An 18622-nucleotide genomic window follows, 5' to 3' on the forward strand; every position below is an offset into this window, starting at 1 on the left:
CGTCTTTATTTTACTATATATGTGTATTAAAAGTCAATTTTTCAAAACTAGTTTTTACAAGAAAAGTTACTAAAATTAAAAGAAAAGTACTAGAAGACTTATATTATATGTAAGTAATTACCAAATAAAATACTTCAGAAAAGATTTGTATACAGTCAAGTTAGCCACTGTCACGAGAAAATTTTTTTTTTTTTTAAAAAAAAGTTTTAATACTAGTTTCTCCATGAACTTTGTGTTAATTTTTAAAGAAGATCAATCAATTCCTTCAAAAAAAAAAAAAGAAGAAGACGAAGATCAATCAATACATACTTTAGTGGCAGTATTGTGTGATGATGCATACAAAGTAGTAAGAGAAATGCATTGCAGCGGAAGGGATAAGCAAGGTTGTCAGAAAACCCCGTAGGGCTAGGAGGCTAACAAGGGTAAAGAAAGACGAGAAGGATAATGCACCAAAAGATGATGAAAAGAAAGCGGCAGTCGAGAGGAATGTAAAAGACAGAGACAGCCCACCGACTGCTGCTGCTCCTGAGCTCCTCCTCCGCCGCCGCTTCTGCTGCAAGAGAGATCATTTTACAAGTCTGCATGCATGCCTGCATCGTGAAGCATGTACGTGATGGAAAAGTTGGCAGATGTTGTGACTGATTAATGCAAGTAAGGTGGTGGTGAAAGGTGATCGTTAAGACAGATCCACTCAAAAAGTTTTATACAAGGTTCATCAGAGGAAGAGTCACCGCCTCTTTTTCCGATCTGAAGCCGGCGAGAAGGGAAAGAAGTTGCTAAACCTGAAAGAGAGAGAGAAGAAGAGTCTCTTCTCCATTGATTTTTTCGAAAGAAAGTTCACATGCACTGTAGTAGAGCCCCGTGCTCGAGAAATCAAGAGGCCAGCAAGGAGCCCTGCTGGGACTTTCAACTCCTTTCATTTTGTGTACATCCTAATTTCCCCATCCCTTTGTTCCTCCGTTCTACTTCTACACCAAATTTCTCCGTGAAAAAATAGCAGTCTGATTTTGATATAAGAGTGACAGGTTCTAAAATCCAGTGATAGTACAAATTCGTGCAAGGTTCAACCGTCCCATTGAACCGCAACAGTTTTGGGTGAACTGATCGATCAGCTAATTGTCCCAACTTCAATAATATAGCCTAACATTTTCTGATGTAAAATCATCACTATAAGTAGAACGATGATATTGAAGAAATGTTGTAAAGATACAGCTAACCATTTTTGGTTAATTTTGACGAATACAGAATTAATACTGCATAAGCAGAGGAGCTTAGAATCATAATAAAACCTTCAAATGCTGCGTTGACGTAGACAAAATTTGCTCCCTTAAAATCACCGTTCAAAGCTCAAAATATTCAAGAGAGAACATGTGACAAGCCTTACATAATTGGGAGAACCAAAAGAATAAAAAAAATTTTGATGGGGTGATCAAAAGAGTTTCCATTTTTTTTAAAAAAAGAAAAAAAAAAAGGATGTATATTATTATTTTCCATATGAACAGTATTATCTACCTAGCTACTTGACCTAAAACCAGTGTGTTTTCTTTTCTTTCATTCTTCATATTCATGAGGTGTCCTATTCTTCTTACTTCATCAACAAACGTGCAACTATTCTTCAGCAACCAGTGGATGTGTATCTTCATTCTCTACTTGTGAAGAGGAGACTGTACTGTCGGATGCTGCATCATCAATGGTCAAGTTGGACACTTCACCACCACCAAGTGAACTATCATCTTCGCCGTTAACAGACTGCGCAGGGGATTCACCAGGGGAAGCTGTTGCAACGGGAGATGAAGAGCCATTGAATGTGAGCCCAGAGGATACACCAGGAGAATCAATGATGGAAGGAGAAGGATAGCCATTAGTTGATGATCCAGGAGAAGCATCAGGAGTTCTAGTAGTGGATGGAGATGAATCCGAATCTTCAACTGGTTGCTGAAGGCTCCAATACATGATGCTGGCAGTCAGAGTAAGGATCATCTTTTGATTTACCTGCCATAAAGTGATCAATTACAATAGCGATTGTTAAATATGGATTTAATGTTTTGAAGTTTGGTGAAAACCAATAGAAAGGTAAAAAAAAAAAAAAAGGAACAGAAAAAGGGAAACAGGGAGAGGGTGTGGACTCGGACAACATAAAAGAGAACTTGATACTTCCATGCTCACCTCAGTGATGTCCTCAGGTAACAAGAATATGGAGCACCCAAGCTTTCTGGCAACGCTGATGATATAAGTGGCATTCAACTTCTTCTCCTCATCTGTCGCACCGAGAATATATACAAATCAATCCAGCATTCACTTTTTCTAAGTCAAGAATGGAAGTAATCATTATAACTGTAAAAAGAAACTGGATGACCTCACCACTCTATAGCTATATTGATTCTAACCAACAAAAAATCTTCAACATTTTACTTGTGCATACGAACTACAACTTTTGATTTTAAGAAACAAAACATGGATGTAAGTCAAGTAGATGAGAGGAAATTAAACGAGCAAACAAATTGCAGCTTTTCTACTTCTCTTGGAATTCTTCATGAAAATTGTGATTAAGACTTTCAATTCCTACTTGGAAAAGTTCAATCGCAACTCCAACTCTCTGACGGAGTAAATTGAGAGAGCGGCAGACAATATTTTTATCTGTATCCAAATAAGAATTTCACAATCAAAGCATACCACTTTCACCCTTTGTAACGAGGTTCCAGTTGACAACTCGTGGCTCCACTGCACTAAGAAGCTCCAGGAAGAATAGTCCCGATGAGAGGCTCTTGTCCTATATAAAAATTCCAAAGGCACACCACGCCATCAAGTGATGTTTCTCAGATGATATAAAGAGGGAACAAAGGTCTCCAAAATATTAACCTTAAAACTCTCCATTTGAGATGATCTGCCTGTACTCTTCACTTTTTTGTTTGCCCACTTTAGAATATCAGCATCAGATATCTCCTTGCCTTGGAAGCGTGATCTCAAATTCTTCAAGAGTTGAAGAATATTACACCTCATCAATTGCCACAGAAAAGCTGAGACATGAAACAAAAAATGAAAAACACTGAGTTCTTAAAAGCTGGAGCAATCAGATAGTAAAAGAAACACTCTTTCAGGTTTACTTAAAGATATCCCCTTTGAGAACTCTTTGTCAAAAACTTGTCAGTACCTTTTTAAACCCCCCCCCCCCCCCCAACAAAAAAAATCTCTCTGACTATCAAGTAAAATGCTCCAGACCACATGAAGAGCAGGTTGTGCATGATTTTGCACAATCTATTGAGACACTTAACAGACAACTTCAGTTGAACAGTGCAACTATGATTTTCAGAAGTTGCCAGAACCAGCTTTCCAGATCATCCTTAGCAGAATTAGCCATTTACCTGGCTCTATTTAACTAAAATATTAAGCCCCGCAGGCATTATAAAATACTGCCAGCTCATGAGAGAGAAAAAACCAAAAAAAGAAAAAAAATTGAGGGACAGTTAAATAGAGAGAGGAGGAAATCTATTGAGGCAGGTATCTCAAACTCAAATAGCTGATATATAAGATAATACTTGCAGAAGTGGATGTAGCACGGCATGTTAAACATATTACCAAGTATAAGCTTCTTATTTCCCTGCACAAAATCATTCCCAGCTACATTTACCAAGGAAAGTTTCAATTGCTTCCCAATTTTGATGACTTGGTTGCAATTCTCCACCTTTCTGAACGGCATTTTTATAGGAGGTTTTGTTGCCTGTTTCCAATTAACTGATCCCGGAAAAATCTTGTCCAGCACCTCCAACAATACCCAACTGCAGAAGAAGAAAAGGAAACACAGGAAGGGTATCATAAAGCAACAGAAAAGAGTTCTACTGAACTTTGTCCCCGATTATTAAGCAAACAGTTTTCACACTGCATGGTATTTTGCAGAACTGAAAGTTTAAAACTTACCCGTTTCTAACATCCTCAAAGAGGTTATTGACATAAGATGTGATTCCCAAACTGTTGATCCACAGTCGGAAGCATCTCTCTTCTCTAGACATTTGTTCATCATCAGTCATCATCTCTGCAAATGAGATCTTCTTATTGTCTGTGGACAAGCCATTCCTGTATACGAATAAAAGCATCAACATAAATACAGCAAGTAAACAAACAGTATGAACAAGATCACGAAAATTTTTTGCCACAGAATAACAGCCCCTTTGCTTAATGCATTTTGGTTAAAGGAAAAATGAAACCCATTAACAACAAATGCACTCTTAGAATGACCTATTATCATTTGCTTCAGTTTTTTCATATTTTCTTTCAAGGGTGCTTCCAGAAAACGGTTGAAATTTTTAAAGAATATGTTTGGCATAATATTTTGAGAACAAAAATTCTTCTAAGAATCAACTGCAGCAGAGATTTTCCCTATAAGTCTTTCCAGTATATGCTGCCAGGTGCACAAGACATTATAAAGGTCACTCCTTGAATGCAAATATCTTTCATAAAACTTGCATTCATAATGGAAAAAAAATAAGAATATCCAAATGCAAGGCCGAGCATGTGTTTCCGAAAAGCTGCGATTGTGATGGATAAACAGAAAGCTACAATACACAAACTTTTCATCCCGAGGTTAACCCCAAGTATCCAAGGCTGACTCAGTATCTATATCAAAACCATATAGCTGGTTATTTCAAGGATTTCAGAAGAGGAAGCAGACACAAAAATCCCACCTCTGATGGAAAATCTGTGCAACAAATGCGAGATTCAAGTTGGTTGAGCCTTCGACAATATCCTTTGGGGTTAAGTATCTTTTGCAGTCCATTCGCTCTGCATGGTCAAGAACCAAATTTGCTCTTTGGACAGGATCCTTGGCATCTAATGTGGCTGGACTACAGTGCTCAGGTGCAAGTACATTAAGTAGGTAAGCATATGCCTCTCCATCCTGCATTTCACAAAGGTGTCAGAGACTTGCGATAAAAACCTAGTGTGAACTATAGTTTAGAAGTCTGATACATAAGGTTGTTGGGAAACACAGAGCAGTCAGAGGAAGCTAGTTTATCATCGATACAGGTAATCTGACTTTTGTTGACTTGGGTCAACTACTAAGGACATGAAGTTGATAACAAGAACAAATGAGAAAGAAATCAAAGGCAGAAGTTAGATTATAACTCAACAAAAAGGGTGGTCAAAACAACAGCGGCCTATAGAACCCACACCCAACTCAACACCATATCTCTTTTCAGTTTACCCTCTGGAAAGGCAGAAAATAAGCTAGTGTGAATCCAGATAACCCCAAAAACATCATTGACTTCTAAAGGTATTTATATGCATCAAGCATGTGTCTACTTCAGCTCAAATAAGTTCACCCAATTGAATTTGTAAGTACTGTTTCTGCTATATCACCAGAATGTAACTCAATACCTTCAGATCAGAAGAAAAATTTGAGACAGTTTTCTTGTAGCCTGCTTTCTTCAGATGGAAATTCATCCATTTTAGCAATAGCTTTTCTGGAGCTAATCCCATAAGCTCCTCAACATCCTACAAAAGTTAACAATATAATTAAATCAAGCCACAAGTATCTACACAAAAAGAAATAACCAAGAATCCATAGCCAGAAAAAAAACATCAATAACATACGTTGTTGTCCTCCACCAGCTCCACAAGCTGAGGTGTCTTCCTGAGATTAAGATCCGCCAACAGTTGGATCTGAAATTAAAACAAGTGATAACACAATACGTAAGGAATCAACCACAGAGAAAACAATTGATGTATATATCTGCAAGAGCCATGCTTTGACTTAGAAACAAAATTGTGGTGCCGTTTCATAAGAACGCCAGATAAACCAGAAGCTTGCTAGGATAACATCTAAATGCTCACCTTTATAATTTGAGAAATCAAACCAAGTACTAGATGTGGCTGCAGAAGGGACAAATATGATGACCTTAGTCATGAAAAATTAGCAGATACCAGATATTGAAGCCGATAATTAATTAACTTAAGCCAACTCACTCTTCCTTCTACAAGGTCCTGGGTGCCAATGTTCACAACTGTGCAGCCGATAGCTTTTGCAGAGTTGAGACCAAGTGTGTGGTTCTCATTTCTTTCCCATGGGTTGAGCACCCTTTTCATATTAATAGCACGCTCATCTATAGTACCAGGTACCGCAACATTGATTAACTTGCTGCATTACCATGAAATGTATTATTCATACCACAACAAACTAATATCCGTCAGATATAAATGGAAGAGTAATAAAAAGCAGACCATGTTTAATACCATAGAAGTACTCCATCCCTTGCAAGATCAAACAAAGCATTGGAAGCTGGATCTATTGGAAGAAAGTGCTTCAAGAATGGATCATCCCTGAGATAGCTGTTGATGTGAGCAACATATGATGACTTTTCTGACTCACTAACTGTATGAAGAAGAGTGGTTGTGGTCGCCTTGAGGAAAGAGGAGGAACTTTTCGGACTACCTTTTCTTGCATTAGCTTGACTTTGCAAGTTCAAATATGCCTGCCCAGTTAAGCTATAAGTTTGCATCTAACAATCCATCCTCAAATATAGCTACATTGCAAACCTACGATTCTAAATTGGTACTGCTTAAGTTGCCTCTTGCCTTTATGGCACCAAACTCAGCTTTCAGATTGGAATTAAAACCTAGAATTGGCTTTTTCCCCAATTTTAAGACAGCCATAATATTAGCAGTACCACAACCAACGCACAAAGAAAGTATAGCATTTGGTTGTCCAGATAAATTTCACAAATTCATATTACCCATTGGGAAGGACAAAATATAATGTAAACACTAATGCATAAAACTCACCCTGAGGAAGCCTTCAAAATCAATTTCACTCCTCATATCAGGATTAGATTCTCCTAATACCTTCCGAATCTCCTCTTCGTTATACATCTCACCGAAGGCCTTCAATTTAGCCAATAAAGGCGGCAAATCGCCTACCTCAACTTTACCATTCTGATTCTTTATCGAAGCAAACTACGAGCAAACAAAGAAGAAATCATTTCAATTCTTACATGTGTTCATCATATCCACTTGCATACTGCATGACTGCCTCAATACAATTCAGCAAGGCAATATAGGAAGGGTTCAAGAAATGCCAAGGCCAAAAAAAAGGGAAAAAAGGAAAAGAAGAGAGCTGCGGGTGAGAGATAATTACTTTGGATTTGAGGCTGCGAAGTTCAACCTGTGTGAACTGACTCTGAAGCCATTGATCAGAAACAAAAACTCCAACAAAAGTAGACATTTCTTCCACCCCGCGGCACCGGAAAACGCGGGGAAAAAGCTCCTCAATCCCCCCACTAAACTGGGCTCCGAGATTCAAAAATTTTCCGCTCGGTCAAAATCCAACAACCCACAAGTCTATATCCACACATCCAAAAGAAAGTGGTCAGATGGCCCATTACAGAGCACACAAAAAATCACAACCTCATTAACAAACGTGCAAGTAGATTCAGTATTTGAACGAATCTCCAATGTTTTATACTCCACTCATAATTCAAAATACCGATACAATCAATAATGGACATTTATGAGAGTTTGTCAATGGTACAGTAACATTGAATGAATGAGCGCGAGACTAAAAGACAACGCATTAAAGCTGAAAATTCACGTACCCGTATAAAATCAAGATTCATCAACCGGGTCTAGCTTATTTTCTTAGTTTATTCAAAGTTTGACTGATCTTTGTGAACTGAAACCTCCGCAAGATTGAAGAAGGGAAGATGTTTGCTTGGCTGGAAGGCAAAGAGTAAGAGAGGGAGAGAGGGAAATCTTGGGCTTGTGGACACGCGAAGGACTCAGAGCCGGCTAATAGGGAATTGCGATGGAGGCCCATTTAAGATGACATGCCACCTACACGTGCTGACAACTCATCCGAAGACTTTACACCTGTCTGTCTATCTCAGCATGAACTTGTCATGCCTTTCCACCACCTACCCCTCCTCTACCCGAAACCCCCGAAACCAGGAATCATACAAATTTTCAGCTAAAAATTCTTCAAAAACAATTTTCAGCTGAAAATATCTCCCCAGCTAAAAATTCTCCCAAAACAAAAACCAAAAAAAAAAAAAAACAGAGAGAGAGAGAGAGAAGGAATCGAAAGTACTATCAAAAATTTCCGTCTTGATTTTTATCCCTTTGCCCTTGGCATTTTCTTCTGACAGTGCAAGAATTGCATCTGACCAGTATTAATGTGGTTAGTCTATATATAGAATAGAAACCAATAATGATTCTTGCTTTTCAATACATGTAATAATATATTTTCAATCTCTTGTACTGTAAATTGTCCGGATTAAACTCTCATTAAATGGTTGGCCTTGATTAGGAAAGGTACAGTTGACTGTTAAATTGGTATGTGGTTAATCGTTTGATCGGAAAAAATGGCGGATGCTCGTATTTTTTGTACTAGTATATTTAATAATAGAAATCTTCTTGTCTGGAAAAGGGGCACCAGAAAACGAGAGCTGTTACAATTACACAAAACGTGCATGGAATTTTGTCAATGAGCTCGTTTTTTCTTTTTTTTTTCACAAGAATGAGTTATTTGACTTGAGCCTGCCAAGTGCTATAACATGGTAGAATTCAACCCTTTTTTTTTTTTGTTATTAATGTGAAGAGGTGAATTTTGTACCGCTGGAGTGAACCTTCTGGCTACTCTGGGTGGTTCACTGGGACAAGGTCACCTGCTTAGATTACAAGAGGGGCTGAATCCCCCGGTAGAACTCCGAAGCTTAAATCAGTTCGGGAGTGAGAGAATAGCTAAATAGAAGAGAGTATCAGTGTGGTTTTACCAGAGAATTGGTCATCATCCATTCTTAGTAGATACACTGGGTATTTATAGGGGATGCGTTGGGAAGAGGGACTGGCATCACAGGTCCCTAAAGATTCGAGATTGCCAGTGCATCTGGTGGATTTGACTGCTCTTTACGAAAAGGTTCGATGGGACACTCGCCAGTTTCAGACGGCGTGTGTCAGAGTAGCTGTCCATCAGATGTCAGGCGTATCAGGTGTCATTTCCTATCTTTCGTATGCGTCCATCAATCAGGCGTCACCTCGGCTAATGACCTGAGGATTTAAGCCGAGGTGGTATACAGCTTACGATGTCCTTGATAAGCAACGTGCCGAGGCGGCACCTCAGGAGGTATCAAGGTAAGAGGCCTCGGATCATCTGGGCCGAAATGACCATCCTCATAATGCATTGTAGAATTCAACCGGTGGCAGCAATTGGGATGATGAACTGCGGTTGACAGCGGATTTTATTGATCAGGAGCGTCTCATTATGGTATTTTACCATAATATAACGACTGATTTCCAGAATCCAGCGGAGTTGACAGCACCATATGAAACAGAGGCCCGTTTGGATTGCATTTTTCATGATTTTTCATGAAAAAATTACTGTAATGATTTGATGTATACGAGGAAAAAAGGTAATAAAAAAATGTGATTAAGAAAAATGACACAATTTTTCGACAGAAAATGACAATCCAAACAGGAAATTAATTGCCGCCGTTTTGCACTAAAAGAACATGGCTAGGCGGGTCATTTTAATCACTAGTGTATTTCGATTTGCAAAATTCTTGTATTAAAACCTCTCTTGGCTGAATCGTGATTGATTCCTTAACGTAGTATTAACAGTGCAGTCCATAAAAAGATGGTACTGCTCCTACTAAATTAAAACTAGTAGTAAATCAGAAAAGACCGGTCGCTGGCAGCCAAATCCACCGTCCACCGCCACCGACCACACGTATCAAATCAGCATTATTCACACGCTCCTCTCATTCACATTAATTTCCTTCCTCCATGTGCCTTGGCGTATTTTTCCTATTTTCTTGGAGGCAACAATTAATCTAAGAAAAATCTTTTTTCTTTCTTTCTTCCCCATCGTTGATCAACATTGGAACAATCTCGGTACAGCCAAAGTAGGGTATCTTGAGCAGTTAGAATTGAACCTCTATGTTTGATAATCAGTATCTAGTTGTTTGGAGATTGGATGGTATCATTTAGTGTTTTTTTTTATGCTACAGTACTTTTGGTTTCGTATGATGTATATAAAATAAAAAATGATTGAGAAAAATAAGAAGGTAATCAAAACACGTAATCAAATAATATTTCAGAAACAATGACCAATCCAAACACGTTTTCTAATCATATTTTATCTTTTCAGCCACTTTTTTATCTTTCAAATATCACATTATAAAAAGGCGTTACAGTAACATTCTGAAAGAAATATTCGTCTCGAGAAATTTCATAATATGTCACACATGTCTCGTTTAATCCAAAATAATTATTTTAGCTTAAGTTTCCAAGTCCAAACATTATCCACGATATTCATAATAAGTTTAATTTAAGTGCAACTAAATAGTATTTATATACACACACATATCTATTCGAATAATATGTTTGAGAACACGTTATTTTTTATTTTTTTTTTTGTCGAAACGATAGATGTCCTATAACCTAATCTAGCCTAATCTAAGGGGAAGGGAAGGGGGTTCGATGTGAGTACAGACTCCATCGATGAAGGTCAATTAAGACCGCCACAAATTGTGGCAAATTTGTGGGAGGCAGGGATTGAACCCCTCACCTCCAGCATCACCTTTAATGGTGATGACCACTGGACCAAATGGCCAGTGGCTTTGAGAACACGTTAGGTTCAGTTGAATTATTTATTATTATACATAGCAAAGTTAGGGTCTATTGAACTTAGGACTCCTTCCTCCTTCAAGTTGTGTGTATTATACACTAAATGGTTGTAAAAGAATTTTGAATTTGAAATGAAATATGGTATTTCAAAAAATTTGAAATCAATTGATTAGATCTTACAAATTAAAATCAAATCAAATTTTAGAGGAAAAAAAGAAGAAGAAATTGAGACTCGATTTGAATTAACTGTTTTTGGAGCTATTTTTAAAATATTTTAGGTCTCGTTTATCAATTGAGTTTTTTGGGTATTTGTCTGAAATTTTATTTCAACTTACCGTAGAAGTTGTAGGAAAAATTTTGAAGTGTGTAAATTTTTGAGTATTTTGAAATATATAGTTTAAAAACTTTGAGAAATTTTTTGAGATTACTATAGTTAAAGTTGTTAAAAAACTTGTAGAAAACAAATTTAGCCAAAAATTTGTTTGCTAAACAGGCCCTTATTGTAGCAATATAGGTGAAAAATTTTTTAACTGTTTTTGAGGTTATTTTTGTTTATGTATTATTATAGTGTTATATATGAAAATTTTATTTTTAAAAAATTAACCAATACAAACGGAGTCTCAGAGTTTGGAAGTCCAAAAAGGCTTTACGCTCAAAAATTTAACGAGGATGTACCTTGATTGGGCCATGTGAATCGGATTGACGTGACTAAGGCACCTTTGTCAGGCTCAGCGTTTGCCGATTGGACGACCCCCCGTTCTCTCAAATATCAACTGTGGAATTGACAGTCTTTCCACTTCGGCCTCGACCTTTTAGGAGTTTGATACTTTTCACGTGTCAATTTCACCACAGTCGTCTGATCTGTGAAGTTTAGTTGAGAGTCCAAGGTTAGTCAGTTCATCCTACTACATGACGATTCACGCCCGAAAGAGAGCTGGCAGTAGCCCACTATAACGAATTGGGTTTGCTAATGGACAGGTTCCCTTGAACAATCCATGCGTCAATCAGACGTATAACCCACTTAATTGAGCTGGGAATTAGGACAAATCCAGCCCCGCGTCCAAGGTCCTGTGTACAAGTACCGAGTATTGATCTTAATTAAAGACATTTGATTCAAAAAGTGAAGAAAAAATAAAGAGAAAAGGCGAGAAGAAAGAAACAGAGTCAAATTTATAGTCCTCTGATAATGGATAAAATGTGTGATTTGACTATTTGACATGCTGCCTTCTCATTATTTAAAAATACCCACACTACCTTCTCATGCTTTGGACTATAGTGAAATTTTGCTTTTTGACCTGTTGTGAACCGATAGTTTGTCTATTATTAATTTTTTCTTTTTTATTTTATTTTCCTTTCCTTTCCTTTTTTTCTTTTTCTTTTCTATTCTTCCTCTCCTTCTTCCTCCATTTCACAGTCTCCACAACTCATAATATCAAAGCAAGGGGTCTTGGCATCTGCTCATTTTTTGATTCTTTTTCTTTTTTTTTTCATTTTCACATTTTCTTTCTTTTTCCGCCTTTCTCCTGCTCCTCTTCCCCTTCCACCTGAACTTTACACCACCATCCCCTCCACCACTTCACACCGCCATCCTCTCCACCCAAAGTCTAAAATCCTGCAAATTTGGAGTACCATAATATGAGAGGTAGTGGGTCGGTTTTGTACTTTTATGTATTGCTACAAACCTAGTCTCCCACAGGAAAAATGGGCACCACAGGATCAGCCATTAAAGACCCAAAAATTGGGTAGAGGAATTCTACAGGTAGGTCTCGTTTTTGCTATGATTCCAGGGAGAAAGAATAAGAGGATTTGTAGTTGGAGATTTTCCATTTTTGAAACTTGCCATTTGCCCAGAAGCTCTTGGATAAGAAGACTAGCTTTCCGTTCTACTCTTTCATGTTCAAGTAGGTGATGCGTAGAGAATGGATAATAGAATTGTGAAAGCAAAAAGACCTACTTTCCTCAAAGGAAGCCACTTAACTGATTTAGTTTAGACTCTAATCGAGACCAAGCAAAAGATGAAAAGCGTAGTTGAAAAAAACTGCTACTTTTTTTACTCTTAAAAGAAGAATTTCGTTACTTCCTAGCTTGTTTCGCATAGGCTACACAAGCTAGGTTTGATTCTTGTCACATTTCTTGTGGATCATCCGGTGGTTACCGGATTATGAGACGAAGAACGAAAAACGAAAAGGGATGCCATTTTCACTCATCTGTTTTGTCTACCTTTTCAAGAATTTTATGATAGAAGCTTGTGAAATTCATGAATTTTTTTCTTGGATATTTGGGTGAATTTGGATTTTGGGGCCATTGTTTTGGAAGAATCATTGAAAACAAAGCCGCGGGCGGTGGTGGCGACTGGCGTCAGTAGAGAGAGATGGCAGAGGAAAACAGTGAGAGGATGTGAATAATTTTTAAAAAATTTAAAAAATGCATGACTAATTATAAAATTTGTAAAAATACCCATCATAGTTAAGTCAAAACACCAAAATTAAAAGAAAAAATGGCAATAAAATAAAAAATATTAAAAAATAATAATACATCACTTGCAGGCATAGTTGTCAAAATCGCGATTCGGATCGTAGGATCGTACGATCCTACGATCCGGATAACCAAAATCGATCCGGATCGTATTCAAAGTCGTAAATCATATTAATCTCTGTAGAATCGCATAGAATCGTAGCAGGATCGGTAGGATCGTATAGGATCGTAGGATCGGTAGGATCGTACGATCCTACAATTTTTTTGTAAATTTGTGAAATACGAAGCTCCATTTTGCAAGTAAATGAAAATATTTGTGGTATATTTGTAATTTATCAAAGAATTGCAACCTTTAATTGTAATTAGGAATTTTTGGTAGGATCTTACGATTCTACGATCCGATCCTGTAAAACTAAAATTGATCCTACGTAGGATCCCGATTTTACAAACCTTGCTTGCAGGTAGCATACAAGATACCGATCAAATTTCATTTTAGTCTAAAGTATGAGAAGACTATGTAGGTGTTTTTAAATAACGGGGGAGTATCATGTCCAAATGCCAAATCACAAGGGAGTTTTGTGTATTTTACCCTTTGATAATTTTGCCTTTTTCGGACAGAACACATTTTCATTTACAAGAAAGATAGGATAGGATACGTTGTTAGTTGTACTTTGACTCATTTTGCTGTTAAACTTGTTAATGATATTTTATGTAGCCGGAATATCTAAAATTTGATCGATGACAAGTTCTGTTCGAAAATTAGCACAGGAAATAGTGGCGCCATACAAGTTCCAACCTAAGTATTGCTATAACACGGATTCCTGTGCATAATTGGATAACATTAATAAGATATTAAGTATCATTTACCTCAAATTAAATTAATAAAGAGTTTGAAATTTGAACTGGAGTATGATATTCTTTTTTTTCTTTTCTCAATTAATTAAACAATTATCCTACTCTCCCCATTTCCCCATTAAATTAGCCGCAGGATAAGAGTAAGACCCCCGGATAAAATAAAAGACACAAGCCGGTGTCAGAAAACCTCCCTGAAGTCACACCCGTCATCCGATCTGTCAACTTCTCACTGGCCCTTCACTCTAGATCCATACCACGTGCTATCTTTAGATTTTCCGCCAGGGATACTTTTGTCATTTTTACACCCTATATAAGATCGGTACAGAGAGAGAAACGGCAGAGAACACAGAGAGCGACGCCGGGAGGGAAAAGGAGAGGCCTTTAATTTCTGTTTGCTGAAGAGGAGGGAGTTAGCGAGTGAGCCAACGAGTTGAGAGTGAGAGTGAGAGTGAGAGTAACTCGGTGAGTGAGTCGAGTTTATAGTATAACTGACTTGGAAATGAGTAGTGAACGCGGCGGTGGAAGAATGGTAGTGTCGGACCGGGATATAGCGGAGGCGTTAGACGCACTCCTCCGTGAATCGAACCCTAACAACCTTCCTTTCAATTCCATAAACGGCATCGTTCAGCACCTTGAGTCCAAATTAGGGCTAAACCTCTCCCACAAAATCGACTTCATTCGTTCCCAGATCCAACTCTACTTCCAGCCACCTCCCCAGCATCACAAGGACCATTTTACCCTCCACCAAAACCCCAATTTTCACCCCCACCACCACCACCATCCCGTTTCCGCCCCCCATACCCAGTTCCATTCCCCCAATTTCGGCTTCCCGCATCCTCAGGACTACGGGTTTCGGCCTCCGCCGCCGCTGCAGCAGCAACAGCAACAAACGCGGCCCCAACTTCCGCCGCCACTTGCTGCCGCTGTTACTTCTCTCCGACTCCAGCCCCTGTCGCTGCTCCCGAAGCACCCAAGGAAAGGTGCGTCTTTTTGAATTTTTGTTGCTTTTTTTTTTTTGCCATCATTGTCTGGGGATTGTTAGGTTGGTGAGCGACTGGAGGAATTGAAAATACAAAAATTAGAAAATTTTAATATCTTGTGAGCTCACCGGTTTCATCCATTTGCTCACCAACCGAGCAGGAAGTCAAGTAAGTTTGCTTTTCTAAATTAATGAGATTACTGGAAAATGTGCATTCACTTATCACGAGAGTATTATTTATTTATTTATTTTGAAAGTAAGAAATTTGAGGTCCAGTCTTGTGAAATTCTCTTTAAATTGCGCCCTAAAAAGAGCTAAGAAGAAAGAGGGTTGGTTGTTTCTGTATCATGTGATTAAACTCTTGAACATAAGATGTAAATTGTGAATGGAAGTTGAGTATAACCATTGCGTGTTGTTTGGAGACAAAGAATTTCATGCTTTTTGATATTTAGTTTACGTTTACTTGTTTAATTCAGTTTATACAGATTCTAATAGGTTAATAATCAGCGTTCACCTATGCCTGAGGGAGAGGGGTTCTTTGGGGGTTAAGGTTCTAATTCTGACGCATGAAGGGAGAAGTTCGGGGGTAATAATTCTGTTCTCACCATCACCTCCCTTTCTTTCCCGGATTTCTGATTGACCCATGAGATCAAGATTTAGTGACTGAAATCTTAAATTGTGATTCCTAATTAGGATGTGCTGATCGAGTCCCCAGTTATAGTAGGTATAGAAATCATTTTGTAACTGGCGAAAGTCGTTCATCATTATTAGTATTCTCCTTAAGGAAGAGCAACCCTTGGTCTTGTTGTCTGCCTCGTTAAATACAATTACCATATTTTGGGGGGAAAAAAACTACCTCTATTTAATTGATAATTAAGCAAATGACTTCTATTAAATAATAATTTCATACATTTCGACTTGAACAGCTACACTTACTTTAAATGAAACATTTATAAATCAACTTTTACCTTTTTGAGTTTGGATACATGTAATCTTTTAATGAACTAAACATGATTTAAGTAACTTAAATCCATTTAGTGGAGAAGAAAACTAATCTAAGAGTTGCACCCATGAGATAACTAGTTGTTAATTGTTATGTAGATCATCTCTCTCTCTCTCTCTCTCTCTAGTCTCCAGCACATCTTGTATCCGCCATGTTGCACTAGCACCAAAATCTAAAGATTTTGATAAAAACATTGAGCTTAGACTGAAGTCTAATATCTCTTCTTCCTTTTAATTTTCCCTTTGTTTTTTTTTCTTTTTTGTTCCATATAAGTTTAGAATGAAGTTTAATGTTATTTTCCTCCTTCGTTATTAATGGTCCTTGTTATTTTCCCCATAAGAGGAGATTTGATACGTTACCTTTTCTTCTTGGCTGCAATCGCAGTGCAGTATATGTGTCTTGTTCCAGGGAGTTGATTTGTAATTCAATTCTACCGTGTAGCTTGATAAAATTCATTTGCACTTATTTGTAGTGCTTCAAGTGGGAAAAAAAGGAGAGGTGGTCCAGGTGGACTAAATAAACTCTGTGGTGTTTCTCCTGAACTTCAGGCAGTTGTGGGTCAGGCAACAATGCCCAGGACTGAGGTTTGGACTGTAGATAACTAGATCTTTTACCCTTCTTTCGTTTTGTTTTTGTTTTCTTCTCTCTCTTTTGCCTTACCTGTATAACAGCTATTTATGTGTGGTCCTAAAACTTCTCCACTTTGTTCAGATTGTGAAGCAACTTTGGGCGTACATAAGGAAAAATAACCTCCAAGATCCTAACAACAAAAGGAAGATAATTTGCAACGATGAGCTGCGTGTGGTATTTGAGACAGACTGTACTGATATGTTCAAGATGAACAAGTTGCTAGCTAAGCATATAATCCCTCTTGAACCTACAAGTATGTATTTTTTAAGTTGGATGAATTTTACTCTTCAGACTCTTGTTGATTTGGTTTTCACTTGTATGCTTTTTTCAGAACAAACAGCTCAAAACGCTAAGAAAGCAAAAATAGAGGTGGAATCTGGAAGTGAAAGTGCTAATACAGTTCCAGTTGTGGTAATATCTGAAGCGCTTGCGAATTTCTTTGGTACTGATGAAAGAGAGATGTCCCAGGCTGAGGTACTACGGCAGGTGTGGGAATACATTAAGGTCAATCAGCTCGAGGTGAGTGCTTAAGTGGTCTCCTTTATTGCTCATTTTTAGTAGTTAGGAACTGGAAGATATTATATTAGCAACTTAACACAGATTTGGCAAGTCCCATTTTTTAGCAGAATACGACTGAAATTTAGGACATGAATCATACAATTGATTTGTGAATATGAGAAAGTAATAGCAATTTATATAATACACGACTTAAATTAATATTTGATGAAGTGTGGAAAAAAATTTTCTTGCAGTTGCTGGATGATCTTAATACAATATACATCTTTTGGAATTATTACATCTTGCTTTTTACATCAGTATAAAAGCTCCATCTAATTCCAAGTTAGTTGATGAGTGATTTCATCTAGTTAACATGTTTGAGATTTTAATGGTACATATCCTTTCCTATATATCTAGGATCCCTTGAATTCGATGGCAATCATGTGTGATGCAAAACTCCAAGAGCTTTTTGGATGTCAGAGTATTTCTGCACTGGGCATACCAGAGATGCTAGCAAGACTCCATCTACTTAAGAAATCATGATTGCTAATCAGGTTGACTGGTGAGTGCTGAACTAAAACGTAGATGATTTTATTCTGAAAGGGTAACTTGGAGTGCCATTATAGTTATTAGGTTTTGAATTACCAAGATAAAGGTAAGATAAAGGAAATTTATCTAGTGTCTCACTTTCCATCACTGTCTGCACTTGGGATCAGTTAATCTGTAGAACATCTAGGCCAGGCAAGACTTGTTTGTCAAGAAATATATTAGGTTCAGTTCCTTTTTTATTAAGAATCTTTTTAAGTTTGTTTCAGTCATGTAGTAATGTTGAGCAATTTCATATCAAGGTTTTTTTTGTCCCTTTCATTTTTACTTAGAACAAGATTTAAACCCAATAAGTTAAAATTGCGGATAATATACTTGATGATCAACCATGATAACTGATAAAATCTAATATTTCTGCAGGTAAATGGTGTTCTGCTAACTCGTTACGTTCTGACATTGGCTAATGTTACTTACCACAAGAATTTGGGTGCTTTCCAACTTCACTTGCATAGTTTTGGTGTGGGTTAGGGAAGGTAAGTTATGATGAACAGAACGAATGTGTATTTTGGGCTAATTGCAAGTTTTGTGTCATAGCCTGTGATTGTTCTAGGTTTTTAATCTATGTTTTCTTCAGGCATCTTTTCTAATGGTAGTTTCTGACACTTGTAAAGATGCAGAAGGTAGGAAGACAGGAGAAATGTAAAAGATGATTCCATGTATTTTCTGAATGAAATATGTAATTCTGAATTTCTGCTGTTTACGAATTGACCAAGGCCGTGATCTGAGAGTAATTAAATTCCTGTCCTATTATACACCAGAAGTTTCCAGTACTTTTCTAGGGTAGCAAAAAAAAAGTTCGTGCCTGTTGCCCTCTGTTTTCAAGAGAGAGGAATAGAATACAGTACCAGATCCAGACGAATGCAATTTGCAAGATCAACGTGGGACATAATTGGACACTTCCAGTTGCATGAACAATCGAGCACGCATGCCAACAAGTAGATAGTGTTTGTTTGAAGAGGATGTGG

General features: G+C 37.6%; 2 protein-coding genes across 2 annotated transcripts; one reads left to right on the forward strand and one right to left on the reverse strand.

The window, feature by feature from the left end:
- Positions 1-1247: 1247 nt before the first annotated feature.
- LOC113770761 (fimbrin-1-like) lies at positions 1248-7754 on the reverse strand. The gene is made up of 15 exons (XM_027315337.1): positions 7584-7754; positions 7127-7329; positions 6775-6945; positions 6226-6464; positions 5959-6130; positions 5827-5865; positions 5587-5655; positions 5371-5487; positions 4680-4891; positions 3916-4071; positions 3577-3776; positions 2860-3017; positions 2674-2770; positions 2167-2258; positions 1248-1992 (listed from the first exon to the last, which is right to left on the reverse strand). The coding sequence occupies exons 2-15, from the start codon at positions 7211-7213 to the stop codon at positions 1609-1611; spliced, it is 2193 nt and encodes a 730-aa protein (XP_027171138.1). The 5' UTR covers positions 7214-7329; positions 7584-7754; the 3' UTR covers positions 1248-1608.
- Positions 7755-8812: 1058 nt separating this feature from the next.
- On the forward strand, positions 8813-18366 carry LOC113771957. Its single transcript, XM_027316501.1, has 9 exons — positions 8813-8975; positions 9063-9117; positions 9190-9250; positions 14578-14921; positions 16396-16507; positions 16635-16806; positions 16885-17072; positions 17469-17613; positions 18018-18366. The coding sequence occupies exons 1-8, from the start codon at positions 8813-8815 to the stop codon at positions 17592-17594; spliced, it is 1221 nt and encodes a 406-aa protein (XP_027172302.1). The 3' UTR covers positions 17595-17613; positions 18018-18366.
- Positions 18367-18622: the final 256 nt, after the last annotated feature.

This window comes from Coffea eugenioides, chromosome 5 (assembly GCF_003713205.1).
Source record: "Coffea eugenioides isolate CCC68of chromosome 5, Ceug_1.0, whole genome shotgun sequence".
In the NCBI taxonomy this organism is placed as follows: Eukaryota; Viridiplantae; Streptophyta; class Magnoliopsida; order Gentianales; family Rubiaceae; genus Coffea; species Coffea eugenioides.